We start from the raw sequence: 17548 nt of genomic DNA, 5'->3' as shown, positions 1-17548 counted from the left end.
GCCCGGGAAGGAGGCCTGAACACTCTGCCCTGATTCTCTTCTGTGCACAGACGGACGTGACCCAGCCAAGCCCCCCAGGTTTGCTGCAGGGCCAGGTGGGCCCAGAGTGGCTGAGCTCAGGGCTGGCATCACCCCTTCCCACCTCCCCCAGGGCTTGTGTGATTGAGACAACTTTCTACTTCACAGCAAAGTCAGGGAGAACTGTTTTCTGGAACCTGGCTGGCCTCCCCCTGGGTGGCCGCCCCTCCCCCGGCCCACCTACTCTGCCCTGGTTGCCGGGCACCGGTTGACCTCAGAGGTGGAACTCTCCACAGGGTTCTGAGTGGACAGTTGTGGCCACAGGACACTGGCCCTCGGAGGCAGAGCTGTGGAGCCCGACGCAGCCATGGAGGACCCCCCGTCGGCCTCCGGATCCCTTTGGCAGCTGGTGTTGGAGCACCTGTGGGGGGCGCTGCTGGTGATTTCTGGAAGTCGGCCCGTGTTGTTCTGGGCAGTGCTGGTATGGACTGTGCTGCTGGTTTTCCTAGTGAAGAGACGACTCACCCGAAGAAGCGCAAAGGCTTTGGGGCACAGGGGCTCTGCCCGCCACGAAGTGTGTGGAGCATGCTGTGAGGAGAGTGGCCCAACCACACAAGCCGAGGCCGCCCTCAGGCCACCCGGGGTGGTGCCCAGTCCTCCCCCGAGAAAAGCCCTGTGCTTGTCAGCAATGAGCACACACCTGAGCAGGTTGGTGCTTTGGGACACTGTCAACTTTCTGAAGAAGGCACCGAAGAGCCAGCCTCTCGACCTTCCCCAGGTCACCGGGGAAAAACCCATCCTCCGAACATCAGAGAAGGATGGAGAGCAACTTCTGAGGAAAAGAAGGAAGGATTGGCGTGAAAACACTCCTTTTCCAGAAGGACCAGAACTGCTGAACCAAGAAGTTTCGAGATGGAGGCAGAAAGGTCAGGAGAAGGAGGGAGAAGAAAGGCTGGAGCCGTCGAAGGCACGCATGGAGCCGGTCCCGAAAGATCAGGCCAGCCGGTCCCCGTGGAGGGCCAGACCCGGGCGCCAGGCCGTCCCCCCGCCTGACCTCCCTGCAGATCACGCCGGTGCCGGGACCTGGGGAGTCCAGCCAAAGAGGGGAGCAGGGATTGGCGATCAGCCCGCCCATCGGGCACCAGTGGATCTGAAGGGCGTCCCTGAGGGTGCTGGCTGCCCCGGGTCCCCTCCGAGTCCCGAAGGGGAACAGCAAGACAGAGCCAGACAACTGCGGGCAGAAAGGCGAGAGACCGCGGGGCTGACACGACAAATCCACAGCCTGCAAACCCAGGAGGACCCTTTGCAGAAGGAAACTTCCCAGCTGGACAGGGAGATTCAGCAGCTGAGGCTGAAACTTCAGAACCCCCTGGATGAACAGGACCCATACATCCTACAACTTCACAGAAAAGTGTTTCAGGCGGAAGCTCAGTGCTTGGAAGTGAAGAAGAAACTGGCCGGCGTGTACAGAGAAATGAACTTCACGTGCCAGATGCGCAACCTCTACAAGAAGATGGCCCAAGACCTGGGCAAGGAGCTGGAGAGAACCACCTCCTACTATCGCAAGGTGGTCCTCTTCCATCAGGACAGAGCCACAAAAAGCTGGGTGGAAGCTGCGTCCAGAGAGAGAGAGTTCCAGGAGCTAAGGAAAGAGAATGATCGCTTGAGGCGGATGCTAGCCGGTGCGGAGTCCAGCTGCCGGCCGGTCCCGAGGGACCCTCCGGGTCCGGCTGCTCCGCCCACAGCCCCCGCAGGCCGGGAAGGGTCGGGGGGTCCCTGGGGTCATCGGGCCCCCAGGGGGGAGGGAAGGCCCACCGTGAGGGCCCCGGGCCCCGGGGTCGCCTGCAGGGCTGACTGGGCTCAGGGCAGCTGGGCTCTGAGCCGCCACAGCCCGGCTCAGCATCTTCACAGAGCTCTGTGAAGAAGGTCTGACGGCTCTCTCTCCGGTGAAACGGCTACTACTTCGGAACTGACGCCACAGTGACTCTCCGCGGGAGAGCCGTGTGACCCCATCGCGGACTGTGCACATAGAGCTTCGTTCACATTGTCGTGACTACACAGCTTCCCGCCATACGCCTTAGAACTCTAGGCTCTAGGTATGGTGTTCGGATTTAAATTAATGCCACTGAGCCTGAGGACATCCTCTATCGTGGTCATGGATAGAGACTTTCAACAAGACCATTCCCGCGCTCTAGGACTAGGGTTACAGTTCCGCAGAAATGACTCAGTATTTATGTGAATAAAATGTGATTGCCTTGAAAAGAGAGAGAGAAAAAAACTTAAACAAAACAACATACCACTCAAACTGTATAAAATAGTTAGTGTAGTCCTAAATTAAATTTTAGTCCTAACTCATATTTTAGTCCTGAAGTCAGATTTTAGTCCTAAATTCAAATTTTAGTCCTAAATTCAAATTTTAGCCTTCAACTCATATTTTAGTCCTTAATTCTTATTTCAGTCCTAAATTCATGGGACTAGCTTAATCTTCAATTTATAGATAGGAAAGCTTAAGACTCTGCAACCATTTCTTCCTTGTTCTGTGATTTTTCTTAATCTTTGTTTTGTTTAAGATAGTATTTATTGTTTAACATTTATGAATTTTAAGCAGTCCAAATACAAAGTTTTCTCCCGATGACAAGCATACACTCCCATGCACGCGGGCGTGGGCCCACGCGCACACCCCAGGATGCAGAATCTAGACTATTGTAGTTGCTTTGTGAGTACCTGAAGATGTAAAACTAAAATTGACAATTTCATTAATTGCTTGTAGATAAATAAATTACTGAAAGGAAAAAAACGTGTGTGTGCAATGTGTAAAGAGAGGACAGTCTCCTTGATGTTCTGCACAGAGAGCAGAGTGTCCCGATGGACCAGGGAAGATCCCAGGCAGGAGCCCTTCTCCGACACGGGGTGCGGCGGAGGAGGAGGCCAGGGGACAGTCCCCAGCTGCAGCAGGGAGAAGGGCAGGACCAAGGAGGGGGCTCCCAGCCTCCATCCACAGGGGGAGGCGGTCCCACCCCTGGGCCTGCAAGGAGGCCAGGGAGGTGGCATCTGCTGAGCCCAGTGGGGGGCAGTCCCGGGAATGGGGCAAAGTGCCCCCCTCTGCCCTCCAGGCCCCCATGGACTGCTGGTGCAGGGCAGCCCCCAGAGGGCCTGGAGAGCAGACAGGAGAGTGAGCCTCGGGCACAGGGCAGGCAGAAAAGAGTCCAGAAGCAATTTGGAGACGGACCCACACACACAACTCTATTTGACCCAAAGTGTGCCTGTGTGTGTTACTGCCTGCATTCGCACCCACATATGTAGTGAGAATCTCTGCAGCTCCTACGATGTCTGTGGCGCTGTCCTGCCGCGAGGGACGAGGCCCGAGGACCCCCAGGGCTTCCGTCCTAGTGAGGGGCAAGGCCAGGGAATCCAGAGCAAGGGGACAAGGAATAGCAATCTCTGCTCTGCGGAGAATTCGAATAGGGTGACGGCTACCGGGGTCAGGGGCCACACCCAGAGGGTTGTTCAGGCTGAGATGAAGGTCACAGGAGGTAGCCTGGGAGGGCAGGGGGGCAGAATGTTCCAGGCAGGGAGCACAGGAGTATAAAGGCCGAGGCCGGGCTGTGCTGCCGGGGCTGGGGAAACAGGGCACAGGTGACACGGAAGGGGGCTGGCAGCAGGGGCCCTGCCCAGAGCTCTCCTTCATGCAGAGTAGAAACACCAGGGCGGGTGTAGACCTGGAGACAGGGGTGGTGGCTGGGCACGGGTGTGATGTGTGTTGTGCGCAGATCTGTGTGTCTTTGGGGACAAGGGAACGAGGGGAGGGGGAGACGTGGCTGGGTTCTGGGAGGGGGCTCACAGGGTCTGCACGGAGCACTGGGGACAAAAATGTGTGTGTGCAATATGTAAAGAGAGGAAAGGCTGTTAGCTTTTGGTTCCCAGAAACTGAATATTGGGAGGGTGGGGGCAGGAGTCGGAGCAGATGCACACCCTGTGCACATGTACTGTTCCCAATTACCCTGTCCAGGGCTCCTACCCTAACGGGCAATCTTGTCGCACTAGAGAACCTCTCTCCTGAATCACAAGCACCTAGAATATTCTAATCTTGGGGTGTCAACCGTCATCATGTTGCTTTTGGAAATCCTGGAGAACATAAGGTATCACACGGAAAGCAGTAGAGCCGGAAGACAGCAAGAAACAAAATCCTGATACCTGGACCCTTGATCCAGCTGTTCCTTAAGCTTCTTTACGAGTCTCAGAAAGGACCTAACCCGAGTCCCCTTTGAGGCTTAAGCAGGTTGAGATAAGTTTCTACCACCTGCATGTGAAAGAATCCTATCAGTTATATTTTATAATAGTTCTGCTGATAGCGGACCCTGTCTTCAGGAGAAGGCTCTGTCCAGAGTCACAGAGTCCATCAGAACAGACAAGGTGAAACAGCTCACAGGTTCAGTTGACCACACTCGGGCTCCTACCTTACAAGTATAAGGACAGTCACAAGCTTCCCTATTTCTGAGATTGCAGGGCATTCTCCCTTTGGGGTCCCCCACTGCCCATGACAGTTGTCCTCTCCCCGGGTGGGCATGGGGACATTGTTGTGCTCTGCTCCCAGGCTTGGTTCCCAAAGCCAAACCCCACCCCATCCTCAGGGTCAAGACATCATAGTGAGAACACTAAATCCCCAGGCTCTGCCATCCCCTGACATAAAACCCCACCAGAACTCTTGCCTAATCACCAAAGGTTAACCCCCTGGGTAGCTGTGTGAGTGACAGTGCCCTGAGTTAGGCTTAGAAGGGTCCTCCATCCATTGCTAGGGTGACAAATCGAGTGCGCTCCCTCACCCAGGACTCACGGGCAGCGCATCTACCTGGAAGTGCAGGCCGTTCCTACCCCTCCCAGACCGACTAGCCTACTACCAGGCTTCTGATGGACCCCAAACTATCGGGTGAGGAGGAAAGGCTGCTGGCCATCCACAGGCCCTGTGTGTAAGATGCTTTGACGTGAATAACCCAGACCGATGGATGGAGGGACAAGACCCTGTGGGAGCTGGGGGACAATGATGGACCTGAGACACAATCACCATGGCAACGTGCTCTCTAGCCCTGGCCTCCTCACCTAGTCCTGGCCCCTGTCCTTTCCCACATGTGTCCTGAGGTCCTCTCTAGGATGTGGTCATAGGAGGTCTTTCTGCCACATGCAGAACGAGGTGACAGATGCACCCATTTGGTGCTTGGTGCCTGTATGGGCTTGAATAGCATCCCCTCAGATTCATGTCTGTCTGGAGCCTCAGAAAGTGAGCTTATTTGGAAATAGGGTCTCTGCAGACGTAATTAGTTGAGATGAGGTCATACCGGGCTACGGCACGCCCCTGATCCAACACGACTGCTGTCCTTACAAGTGGAGCGAGCGGACTCAGACTGGCAGGAGGGAAGCCGGGTTAGCCAGGGGCAGGGGCTTCGGTGAAGCAGCTTCGAGCCCAGGAACGCCCCACTTGGCAGCAGTGCCCAGAAGTTGGGAGAGAAGCATTGAAAGGATGTCCCTTTGGGCCTCCAGAAGGGACAGACCCTGACGGACCCTGATTTCAGGACTGTGGCCTCCAGAACAGCGAGAGAATACAGTTCTGGGGTTTCAAGCCGCCGGGTTTGCGATGTTTTGTAAGAGCAGTTACTGCAAACGAAAGCGGTGCCACAGAGCCCTCAAAATGCAGGCCTTGCAAATGCTCAGAGCTGGAATCCAAGGAGCCCGAAGCTGCAGGGAAAAGAAAGACGTGTGTCTGTCTGACGTGCACCCCTCGTGCTTCTATGGGACAGACGTCACCAGACAAACGGCCCCGAACCATTTAGCCCCTCCTCTTGGATACTGATGTTGAAAGTCACCCCGTAGGGAGCCCATCATGACCTGGACCCATGACCCTGGGCGCAGAGTTAGCCTCCGGGAGTGACCCTGCAGCTGCAGGCTGGAGACCACCCCAGTGGTTGCTCTGCAGACTGAGCAAGAGTGACGGGCAGGAAGGCACGCGGGAATGCACACCCGCCGCCCTACAACCTCTGTCTTATTCTTCCAGAGGTTTGTTTGTTTGGGGTGTGTTCCCAGGAGGGGGTTGGAGACTCTGTCCCATGGCTTCCACTTCTGGGCAGCCCCCACTGTCAGGGCTGAGTGCACTAAGTCAGCCCCTCGTGGGAAAGGTGTTTGTGGACCTGCCATGCCAGGCATGACATCATCCAGCACTTGGGCAACAGCGCTCCCCATGCAGTGGTTGGGGAGGGACAGGGACACTTCTGATGGGACTCCAGCCCTCCACAACCACATGATCCATGATCTCAGCACTTGTAAAACAGTCAGACCGTAACTGAGTATTGCAGGGACAGAGTGTGGCCAACGACCCGAATCACCCGCTAGCAATCTTTCGCCCTGCTTCAAGACCAGAGGGCCTGCATTCGCTGTCCTTCCTTCACGTCTGTGGTCCTGCATCCACCAGCACCCTGGGCATCACAGGGTGGGGGTCCTTTCCCATCTGGGGCATGTCAGGGTTCCTGGTATTTGCTCTGCAGGGTCAGGCTTGGGTTCACCTAGAAAGGCCTTGGCCCTGTGTCTTTGTCTGTCTGGATGCTGCTGGGACAGGTGACACTGTGGAGACACTTCCCCACCACATTCGCCTTTGAGTGAAGGAGAAGGCCCTTGACTGTCACCAGGGCATGGAGCAGTGTCGGCCTGGGCCAGGGGTTCCTTCACTGGGCTTCAGACATGTCTTCAGACATGTCCCCATCAGAGATCAGGCTGGGGAGTCAGGTGAACCCCCAGTTAGTCCCCTCAGCTTTGAAGAAAGGGGACAGGGAGGGAATGGAGAGGTGAGGATATGAGGAGGTATAGGAAGGGGAGAGAATGGGTTACTATGGAGGATTTTAGCCCAGATACACAAGTACATTCTAAAAATTTGCTTTTTCTGATGGCAAAGCCTAAAAGGTATTCTAGTTAAAACTTCACTCTGCAAAAGGGAAATTAAGAAACGGTCCCATTTACAATTGCACCAAAAAGAATAAAATACCTCAGAATAAACTTAACTAAGGAGATGAAAGACTTGTACTCTGAAAACAATAAAACACTGATGAAAGAAATTGAAGAGGACATAGACAAATAAAGATATTCCATGCTCATGGATCGGGAGAAAAAATATTATTAAAATGTCCATACTACCCAAAGCAATCTACAAATTTAATGCAATCCCTATCAAAATGTCAACAGAATTTTTACAAAACTAGAACAAATAGTCCTAAAACTGTGTATGGAACTGAAAAAAAAAAAAAAAAAAACCCACAACAACAACGAAAAAACCCTGAATAGCCAAAGTAGTCTTAAAGAAGAACAAAGCTGGAGGTATGACAATCCCAGATTTCAAGATATACTATAAAGCAATAGTAATCAAAATAGCATGGTACTGGCACGAAAATAGACACATAGATCAATGGAACAGAATAGAGAGCCCAGAAATAAACCCACATTTATATGGTCAATTAATCTTCAACAAAGCAGGAAAGAATATCCAGTGGGAAAAAAAGACAGTCTTTTCAACAAATAGTGTTGGAAAAACTGGACAGCAATGTGCAAAAGAATGAAACTGGACCTCTCTCTTACACCATACACAAAAATAAATTCAAAATGGGTTGAAGACCTAAATGTGAGACCAGAAACCATAAGAATCCTAGAGGAGGGCACAGGCAGTAATGTCTCTGACATCAGGTGTAGCAACATTTTCTGGATGTGTCCCCCGAGGCAAGAGAAACAAAAACAAAAGTACACTATTGGGACTACATCAAAATAAAAAGCTTCTTCACAGCAAAGGAAACAACCAACAAAACTAAAAGACATTCTACTGAATGGGAGAATATATTTGTGAATGACATATCCAAAAAAGGGTTAGTATCCAAAATATATGAAAAACAGATACAACTCAAAAAACACCCAAAAAACAAATAATCCAATTAAAAATGGACAGAAGACATGAACAGACATTTTTCCAAAGAGGGCATACAGATGGCCAACAGACACATGAAAAGCTGCTCAGTATCACTTACCATCAGGGAAATGCAAATCAAAACCACAATGAAATATCACCTCACACTGTGAGAATGGCTAAAATCAAAAAGGCAAGAAACAACAAATGTTGGTGAGGATGTGGAGAAAAAGGCACCCTTGTGCACTATTGGTGGGAATGCAAACTGGTACAGCCACTGTGGAAAACAATATGGAGGTTCCTCAAAAAATTAAAAATAGAATTACCCATATGATCCAATAATGCCACTACTGGGTAATTACCCAATGAATACGAAAGAACTAATTTGAAAAGATGCACGCACCTCTATGTTTACTGCAGCATTATTTACAATAGCCAAATATGGATGGATGGATAAAGAAGATGCATTATGTATGTATGTACACACACACACACACACACACACACACACACACACACACAAATGTAAATGGAATATTATTCAGCCATAAAAAGGAATGAAGTCTTGCCATTTGCAACAACATGGTTGGATCTAGAGAGTATAATGCTATGTGAAATAAATGGGTCAGAAAAAGACCTATATGATTTCACTCATATGGAAAATTTAAGAAACAAAACAAACAAACCAAGAGAAAAAGAGAAAAAAACAACAACAAAAAAAAAACCCAGACTCTTAACTATAGAGAACAAACGGAGGGTGACCAGAGGGGAGGAAGTTGGGGGAAGGGGAAAATAGAGGATGGGGATTAGGGAGTGCACTTGTCCTGATGAGCACTACATTGTACACCTGAAATTAATATAGCACTCGATGTTCACTAACTGGAATTTTTTAAAAAATGCTGGCATAAGGTTCAAAGCCAAATGGATTCCCAATATTTTTTAATAGTTTTACTTTTTATTGAGATATACACCATTTCTACTGTAGATGCTCAAATCTTAGGGGCACTTAACTGTTCAGTGACCTTTTACATACATCTACAGCCATGTAAGCAACTCCCAGAGCAAGATGCAGAACATTTCCAGGCCCAGAAAGCCCCTCCTCAATAACTAATCGCCCAACCCTAGAGGTAACTGCTGCTCTGACCTTTGGCATGTGTCACTACACTTAAAATTTAGAGATGGAATCATATACTCTGCATTCTAGGACCTGCTTTCTTGAGCTCAATATTGAGTCTATGACATGTCCTTGGGTAAAGCAATAGCTTGGGGTTTTGTATTGTTGCATACTGTCCCATTACATGACTATAGCACAGTTAGTTTAATTTCTTCTGCAGTTGGTGACCACTTGGGTTGTTTTGTGTTTGGGACTATCAGAAACAAAGGTGCTATGACCATCGGCACGCACGTCTCCTGGTGGCCAGAGCCCTCACTTGCCCTGAGTACACACCCAGGGATGCCGACCATGGACATCTGCATGCTCAGCTGTACTAGACATGGCCACACTGTTTCCCAACACTGTGCCACTTCCCCATCGGCCATCACATACGGGAGCTGCAACCGTCCCCCGTCATTGTCACACTTGGTGCCAATCTTTTTCATTTTAGCCATTCTGACGGGTGTGTAAGGGTATCTTACTATAGGCCTAATTTGCATTTTCCTGTTCACTAATAATGTTGGGCACCTTTCCCTATGCTTATTGGCCTCTTGGTTTCCTCTGTTATGGGAGTCTGTAGGGGTCTGACAGTAAACATTTTTGGTTTATATGTCAGATGGTCTCCACTCCAGCCACCCAGCCCTGCTGGTGTAGGGGAAAGGAGCTGTTGACGATGTATGAATGAATGGTCATGTCTCTGTTCCAATAAAACTTTATTTATAAAACAGCCTGAAGGGTCGGGTTTGGCCTCTGGGACCTTCGTTTCCCAACCCCTGCTCTAGGGTAAAGCATCTGCTCAGGACCTTTGCCCATTGCAAAATGGGTTTGTTTGAATTCTCTTATTGATCTGTACAAATTATCTGTAGGTTCTGGATCTCAGTCTTGTACTACTAATCACTTATTATGTTCTGGAAATTAGAAGAAATCATGGTACTATATCAGACCATTTCTATAGCTTTGTCCTCGATGTTTCCACCGTGAGGGCCCTAAGGGAGGAGATGACAGTTGTCACAGGGAGGCTTCCTCCTGACACGGGGACCCAGGAGACCTGTCCACTGCCATATCATCCGAGTGGCAGATGGTGCCACACAGCAACCCAGAGCCCTGTGTCCCTCTGCCCCCTACCACAGATCGCCATGCATGATGGCTACAGGAAAAATGGCCCTGACTTGTTAAAAGGCACACATTTCCCAAAAGGAACAGAAACTTAGTATGGATAATGAATGTATATGCCACAGGGCTTTTTTCATCTGAAGGAAATTTTCCAGTCCTTCAGATCGAACATGGTCGAAGTGGGGGAGCTGGTAGGTACCCCCTTGCCATTGTTAGCCAAAAGCTTGACATGCTGGGCATCGGCTAACAGAGGGCTGGAGGGGAAATGGGCCCCCATTCGCAGATCGGCCTGGAAGGGCTGCTACTGGAAATCTAGTCAGGTTCTGCCCACCAGGATGAGACCTTGAGGTCTTGGTGGGGGAGGGGGGTGGTCAGAGGACTTGTCACTCAGGCCCCAGCAAGCCAGCTGCACAGCTGGGATGAGAGCCCAGATTTCCCAAGTCCAAAGTCTTCCTCACATCTTCCCTTTATCTAAGTAACTCTGGCTTTGCCAGATGAATCATAATGTGAGCTGCATAAAGACTGCCATGTATTTTGTCTTTTTCTCCACCATACCTGCATCAGTAAGAGCATCCAATGACTGAGGAGCCCCATTTGTAGAACAAATGGATCATAAGGAAATGAGTAGGAGGTGGTCTGATTGTGTCCTGCAGAGAAGGTTTGGTGCTCGTCTTACTCAACCCTCCGTCTCAAGTGTCCCCTCAAGACGGACAGTGTGGATCGATGCCTCTCATCAGTCAGGACCCAAGGCCAAGAGGAGCCTCATGGTATCAGGCCTCTTTCCTTTGTACGTTACTAACGTCATGGAGGTACCACAGTTTGTGTCCTTCACAGGTGCTCTAATCACAAAGAGATACATCAAAATATGGGAACTTGTCTCATCCAACCTGGCCTTAGATGGCCAACTACTCTTACTTTCAGTTTTACCTGATTCCAAATATACAGCTCCTTAGGAACGTAGGAAAGCTGTTCCCAGTCCCTAAATGTGGGATGTATCCATCATGTATTGTTTATTCTTGTGCAGTTAGGGACATCATTTCTGGAAAAGGACTTTCGGGACTGAATAAATCTGTGTCGTTTTCCTAGCAGTAATTTTTCTTTGGGCATTCCCTCCTTTTGTACCGAACTGGGGTTACGGCAAGTTTGGGTCAACAAAATTCTTGTGAGTAATTAGTATCCAATTATGCCAAGGTTTCATGTCTATGGGAGTCAAGGCCTCTTTCTCCAACCTCTGGGAAGAATTAAGTAGGTCAGGCCTCTGTTTACAAAGCAAGTCCCATGCTGACTGCCCACCCATTTTACGAGTTGCTGTTAGTGGCTGAACATCTAGAGAAAGCTACTCAGTTATTTTTGTTGGCCCTCGCTGCCAGTGGAAGGTCAAGACTGGCCCCCAGTGACCTAGGTCCTTCCTCTCTGTCTCCGTCTTGTAGGAGGTTCCAGCATCACCGAGAAGCTTCATCCTGACCCAGAGGGAAGGTCACAACACTGCTCTCTGGGTGAAAGATCATGACATTGTCCTTCCCATCATCAGCCTGTTTCAAATGATGACTCTGGAGTGAGAGCCTCTCTACCAACAAGAGTTTGTGCCTGGTTTACCTTTCCCAACTTTGTATTATGAAAATGTTCCAGGGGTGCTTGGGTGGCTCAGACAGTTAAGACCTGTCTCTGGCTCAGGTCATGATCTTGGGGTCCTGGGACCCCTTGTCAGGATCCCTGCTCAGCAGAGAGTCTGCTTATCCCTCTGCTCCTCTGCCCTTCCCCTCTGTTCATGTTCTCTCTCACTTTCTCTCTTTCTATCTCAAATAAATAAAATCTTTTAAAAAAGGAAAGAAAATATTCAAATATACAGAAAAGGTAAAAGAACACAATGAACATTTGTATACCCTGCCCTTAGATTCACCATTTGTCCAAATTTTGCTGCACCATTTGAAAGTGAGTTACACTTTAAATATTTCTGCATCTATCTCCTAAAAATGAGTACATTCTTTTATACAACCAAAGTAATATTATTTTTTTAATTTTTTATTGTTATGTTAATCACCATACATTAAATCATTAGTTTTTGATGTAGTGTTCCATGCTTCATTGTGCATAACACCCAGTGCTCCACGCAGAACGTGCCCTCTTTAATACCCATCCCCCCACCCTCCTCCCCTCTAGAACCCTCAGTTTCTTTTTCAGAGTCCATCGTCTCTCATGGTTCGTCTCCCCCTCCGACTTACTCCCCTTCATTCTTGCCCTCCTGCTATCTTCTTCTTTTTCTTTTTTCTTAACATATATTGCATTATTTGTTTCAGAAGTACAGATCTGTGATTCAACAGTCTTGCATGATTCACAGCGCTCACCATAGCACATACCCTCCCCAATGTCTATCACCCAGCCACCCCATCCCTCCCACCCCCCACCACTCCAGCAACCCTCAGTTTGTTTCCTGAGATTAAGAATTCCTCATATCAGTCAGGTCATATGATACATGTCTTTCTCTGATTGACTTATTTCACTCAGCATAACACCCTCCAGTTCCATCCACGTCGTGGCAAATGGCAAGACCTCATTCCTTTTGATGACTGCATAATATTCCATTGTGTATATACACCACATCTTCTTTATCCATTCATCTGTCGATGGACATCTTGGCTCTTTCCACAGTTTGGCTATTGTGGACATTGCTGCTATAAACATTGGGGTGCACGTACCCGTCGGATCCCTACATTTGTATCTTTGTGGTAAATACCCAGTAGTGCAATTTCTGGATCATATGGTAGCTCTATTTTCAACTTTTTGAGGAACCTCCATACTGTTTTCCAGAGTGATTGCACCAGCTTACGTTCCCACCAACAGTGTAGGAGGGTTCCCCTTTCTCCACATCCCCGCCAACATCTGTCGTTTCCTGACTTGTTAATTCTAGCCATTCTGACGGGTGTGAGGTGGTATCTCATTGAGGTTTTGATTTGGATTTCCCTGATGCCGAGTAATGTTGAGCACTTTTTCATGTGTCTGTTGGCCATTTGGATGTCTTCTTTGGAAAAAATGTCTGCTCATGTCTTCTGACCATTTCTTGATTGGATTATTTGTTCTTTGGGTGTTGAGTTTGATAAGTTCTTTAGAGATTTTGGATACTAGCCCTTTATCTGATATGTCATTTGCAAATACTTTCTCCCATTCTGTCGGTTGTGTTTTGGTTTTGTGGACTGTTTCTTTTGCTGTGCAAAAGCTTTTTATCTTGATGAAATCCCAATAGTTCATTTTTGCCCTTGCTTCCCTTGCCTTTGTCGATGTTTCTAGGAAGAAGTTGCTGTGGCTGAGGTCGAAGAGGTTGCTACCTGTGTTCTCCTTTAGGATGTTGATGGACTCCTGTCTCACGTTTAGGTCTTTCAACCATTTGGAGTCTATTTTTGTGTGTGGTGTAAGGAAATGCTCCAGTTTCATTCTTCTGCATGTGGCTGTCCAATTTTCCCAACACCATTTGTTGAAGAGACTGTCTTTTGTCCATTGGACATTCTTTCCTGCTTTGTCAAAGATGAGTTGACCATAGAGTTGAGGGTCCATTTCTGGGCTCTCTATTCTATTCCATTGATCTATGTGTCTGTTTTTGTGCCAGTACCATACCGTCTTGATGATGACAGCTTTGTAATAGAGCTGGAAGTCCGGAATGGTGATGCCGCCAGTTTTGCTTCTCTTTTTCAAGATTCCTCTGGCTATTTGGGGTCTCTTCTGGTTCCATACACATTTTAGGATTATTTGTTCCATTTCTTTGAAAAAAGTGGATGGTATTTTGATGGGGATTGCATTGAATGTGTAGATTGCTCTAGGTAGCATTGACATCTTCACAATGTTGGTTCTTCCAATCCATGAGCATGGAACGTTTTTCCATTTCTTTGTGTCTTCTTCAATTTCTTTCATGAGTATTTTATAGTTTTCTGAGTACAGATCCTTTGCCTCTTTGGTTAAATTTATTCCTAGGTATCTTATTGTTTTGGGTGCAGTTGTAAATGGGATCGACTCCTTGATTTGTCTCTCTTCTGTCTTGTTGTTGGTGTACAGGAATGCCACTGATTTCTGTGCATTGATTTTCTATCCTGCCACTTGACTGAATTCCTGTATGAGTTCTAGCAGTTTTGTGGTGGAGTCTTTTGGGTTTTCCACATACAGTATCATATCATCTGCAAAGAGTGAGAGTTTGACTTCCTCTTTGCTGATTTGGATGCCTTTGATCTCTTTTTGTTGTCTGATTGCTGTGGCTAGGACTTCTAATACTATGTTGAATAGCAGTGGTGAGAGTGGACATCCCTGCCGCGTTCCTGACCTTAGGGGAAAAGCTCTCAGCTTTTCCCCATTGAAAATGATATTCGCTGTAGGTTTTTCATAGATGGCTTTTATGATCTTGAGGTATGTACCCTCTATCCCTATACTCTGAAGAGTATTGATCAGGAAAGGATGCTGTACTTTGTCAAATGCTTTTTCTGCATCTATTGAGAGGATCATATGATTCTTGTTCTTTCTTTTGTTAATGTATTGTATCACGTTGATTGATTTGCGGATGTTGAACCAACCTTGCAGCCCAGGGATAAATCCCACTTGGTCATGGTGAATAATCCTTTTAATGTACTGTTGGATCCTATTGGCTAGTATTTCGGTGAGAATTTTTGCATCCATGTTCATCAAGGATATTGGTCTGTAATTCTCCTTTTTGATGGGGTCTTTGTCTGGTTTTGGGATCAAGGTAATGGTGGCCTCATAAAATGAGTTTGGAAGTTTTCCTTCCATTTCTATTTTTTGGAACAGTTTCAGGAGAATAGGTATTAATTCTTCTTTAAATGTCTGATAGAATTCCCCTGGGAAGCCATCTGGCCCTGGGCTTTTGTTTCTTGGGAGATTTTTGATGACTGCTTCAATTTCCTTAGTGGTTATAGGTCTGTTCAGGTTTTCTATTTCTCCCTGGTTCACTTTTGGTAGGTGATACATCTCTAGGAATGCACCCATTTCTTCCAGGTTATCTAATTTGCTGGCATAGAGTTGCTCATAATATGTTCTTATAATTGTTTGTGTTTCTTTGTTGTTGGTTGTGATCTCTCCTCTTTCATTCATGATTTTGTTGATTTGCGTCATTTCTCTTTTCTTTTTGATAAGTCTGGCCAGGGGTTTATCAATCTTGTTAATTCTTTCAAAGAACCAGCTCCTAGTTTCGTTGATCTGTTCTACTGTTCTTTTGGTTTCTATTTCATTGATTTCTGCTCTGATCTTTATTAGTTCTCTTCTCCTGCTGGGTTTAGGCTTTTTTTTGCTGTTCTTTCTCTAGCCCCTTTAGGTGTAGGGTTAGGTTGTGTATTTGAGACCTTTCTTGTTTCTTGAGAAAGGCTTGTATTGCTATATACTCTCCTCTCAGGACTGCCTTTGCTGCATCCCAAAGATTTTGAACAGTTGTGTATTCATTTTCTTTGGTTTCCATGAATTTTTTAAATTCTTCTTTAATTTCCTGGTTGACCCATTCATTCTTTAGTAGGATGCTCTTTAGCTTCCATGTATTTGATTTCTTTCCGAGTTTCCTCTTGTGATTGAGTTCTAGTTTCAAAGCATTGTGGTCTGAAAATATGCAGGGAAGAATCCCAATCTTTTGGTACCGGTTGAGACCTGATTTGGGGCCTGGGATATGATCTATTCTGGAGAATGTTCCATGGGCACTAGAGAAGAATGTGTATTCCGTTGCTTTGGGATGGAATGTTCTGAATATGTCTGTGAAGTCCATTTGGTCCAGTGTGTCATTTAAAGTCTTTATTTCCTTGTTGGTCTTTTGCTTAGATGATCTGTCCATTTCAGTCAGGGGGGTGTTAAAGTCCCCCACTATTATTGTATCGTTGTCAATGTGTTTCTTTGCTTTTGTTATTAATTGCCTTATATAATTGGCTGCTCCCGTGTTCGGGGCATAGATATTTACAATTGTTCGATCTTCTTGTTGGATAGACCCTTTAAGTAGGATATAGTGTCCTTCATCTCTTATTACACTCTTTGTTTTAAAATCTAATTTGTCTGATGTAAGGATTGACACCCCGCTTTCTTTTGGTGTCCATTAGCATGGTAAATGGTTTTCCACCCCCTCACTTTCAATCTGGGGGTGTCTTTGGATCTAAAATGAGTCTCTTACAGACAGCATATTGATGGGTCTTGTTTTTTAATCCAATCTGATAACCTGTGTCTTTTGATTGGGGCATTGAGCCCATTTACATTCAAGGTAACTATTGAAAGATATGAATTTAGTGCCATTGTATTGCCCGTAAGGTGACTGTTACTTTATATTGTCTGTGTTCCTTTCTGATCTAGGCTGCTTTTAGGCTCTCTCTTTGCTTAGAAGACCCCTTTCAAGATTTCTTGGAGGGCTGGTTTGGTGTTTGCAAATTCCTTTAGTTTTTATTTGTCCTGGAAGCTTTTTATCTCTCCCTCTATTTTCAATGATAGCCTAGCTGGATATAGTATTCTTGGCTGCATATTTTTCTCGTTTAGTGCTCTGAAGATATCATGCCAGTCCTTTCTGGCCTGACAGGTCTCTGTGGATAGGTCTCTTGCCAATCTAATATTTCTACCATTGTAGGTTACATATCTCTTCTCCCGAGCTGCTTTCAGGATTTTCTCTTTGTCTCTGAGACTCGTACGTTTTACTATTAGACGTCGGGGTGTTGACCTATTTGTATTGATTTTGAGAGGGGTTCTCTGTGCCTCCTGGATTTTGATGCCTGTTTCCTTCCTCACATTAGGGAAGTTCTCTGCTATTATTTGCTCCAATATACCTTCTGCCCCTCTCTCTCTTTCTTCTTCTTCTGGGATCCCAATTATTCTAATGTTGTTTTGTCTTATCGTATCGCTTATCTCTCGAAATCTGCCGATCCTGTAGTTGTTTCTCTCTCTTTTTCTCAGCCTCTTTATTTTCCATCATTTGGTCTTCTATATCGCTGATTCTCTCTGCTGCCTCATTTATCCTAGCAGTTAGTGCCCCCATTTTTGATTGCACCTCATTAATAGCCTTTTTGATTTTGACTTGGTTAGATTTTAGTTCTTTTATTTCTCCAGAAAGGGTTTCTCTAATAACTTCCATGCTTTTTTCAAGCCCAGCTAGTATCTTTAACGTCATGATTCTGAACTCTAGGTCCGACATCGTACTAATGTCCATATTGAGTAGGTCCCTGGCTGACGGTACTACCTCTTGTTCTTTTTGCTGAGGTGATTTTTTTCGTCTTGTCATTTTGTCCAGAGGAGAATAGATGAATGAGAGAACAAAATTCTAACAGGTTAACAACATCCCCAGCAAATATACTGTATACAAATCAGAAAAGACCTGA

General features: G+C 46.8%; 1 protein-coding gene across 1 annotated transcript; it reads left to right on the top strand.

Moving 5' to 3' along the window:
* Positions 1-373: 373 nt before the first annotated feature.
* On the top strand, positions 374-1939 carry LOC148164961 (uncharacterized). Its single transcript, XM_088021239.1, has 2 exons — positions 374-1175; positions 1242-1939. The coding sequence occupies exons 1-2, from the start codon at positions 386-388 to the stop codon at positions 1937-1939; spliced, it is 1488 nt and encodes a 495-aa protein (XP_087877365.1). The 5' UTR covers positions 374-385.
* Positions 1940-17548: the final 15609 nt, after the last annotated feature.

The sequence above is a fragment of the Eumetopias jubatus genome, unplaced genomic scaffold (genome assembly GCF_037043125.1).
Source record: "Eumetopias jubatus isolate StellerSeaLion01/CBP00866 unplaced genomic scaffold, mEumJub1_p1.0 scaffold_1, whole genome shotgun sequence".
In the NCBI taxonomy this organism is placed as follows: Eukaryota; Metazoa; Chordata; class Mammalia; order Carnivora; family Otariidae; genus Eumetopias; species Eumetopias jubatus.
Note: the sequence above shows the minus strand (reverse complement) of the source record. Positions and strands in the feature narration are given on the sequence as shown.

Bases quoted from the DNA above. Each gene is read 5' to 3' on its own strand.
- LOC148164961 (XM_088021239.1), top strand. From the start codon at position 386: ATGGAGGACCCCCCGTCGGCCTCCGGATCCCTTTGGCAGCTGGTGTTG. The intron at 1,176-1,241 runs GCGTCCCTGAGG...AGCAAGACAGAG, and splicing joins GGCACCAGTGGATCTGAAGG to CCAGACAACTGCGGGCAGAA.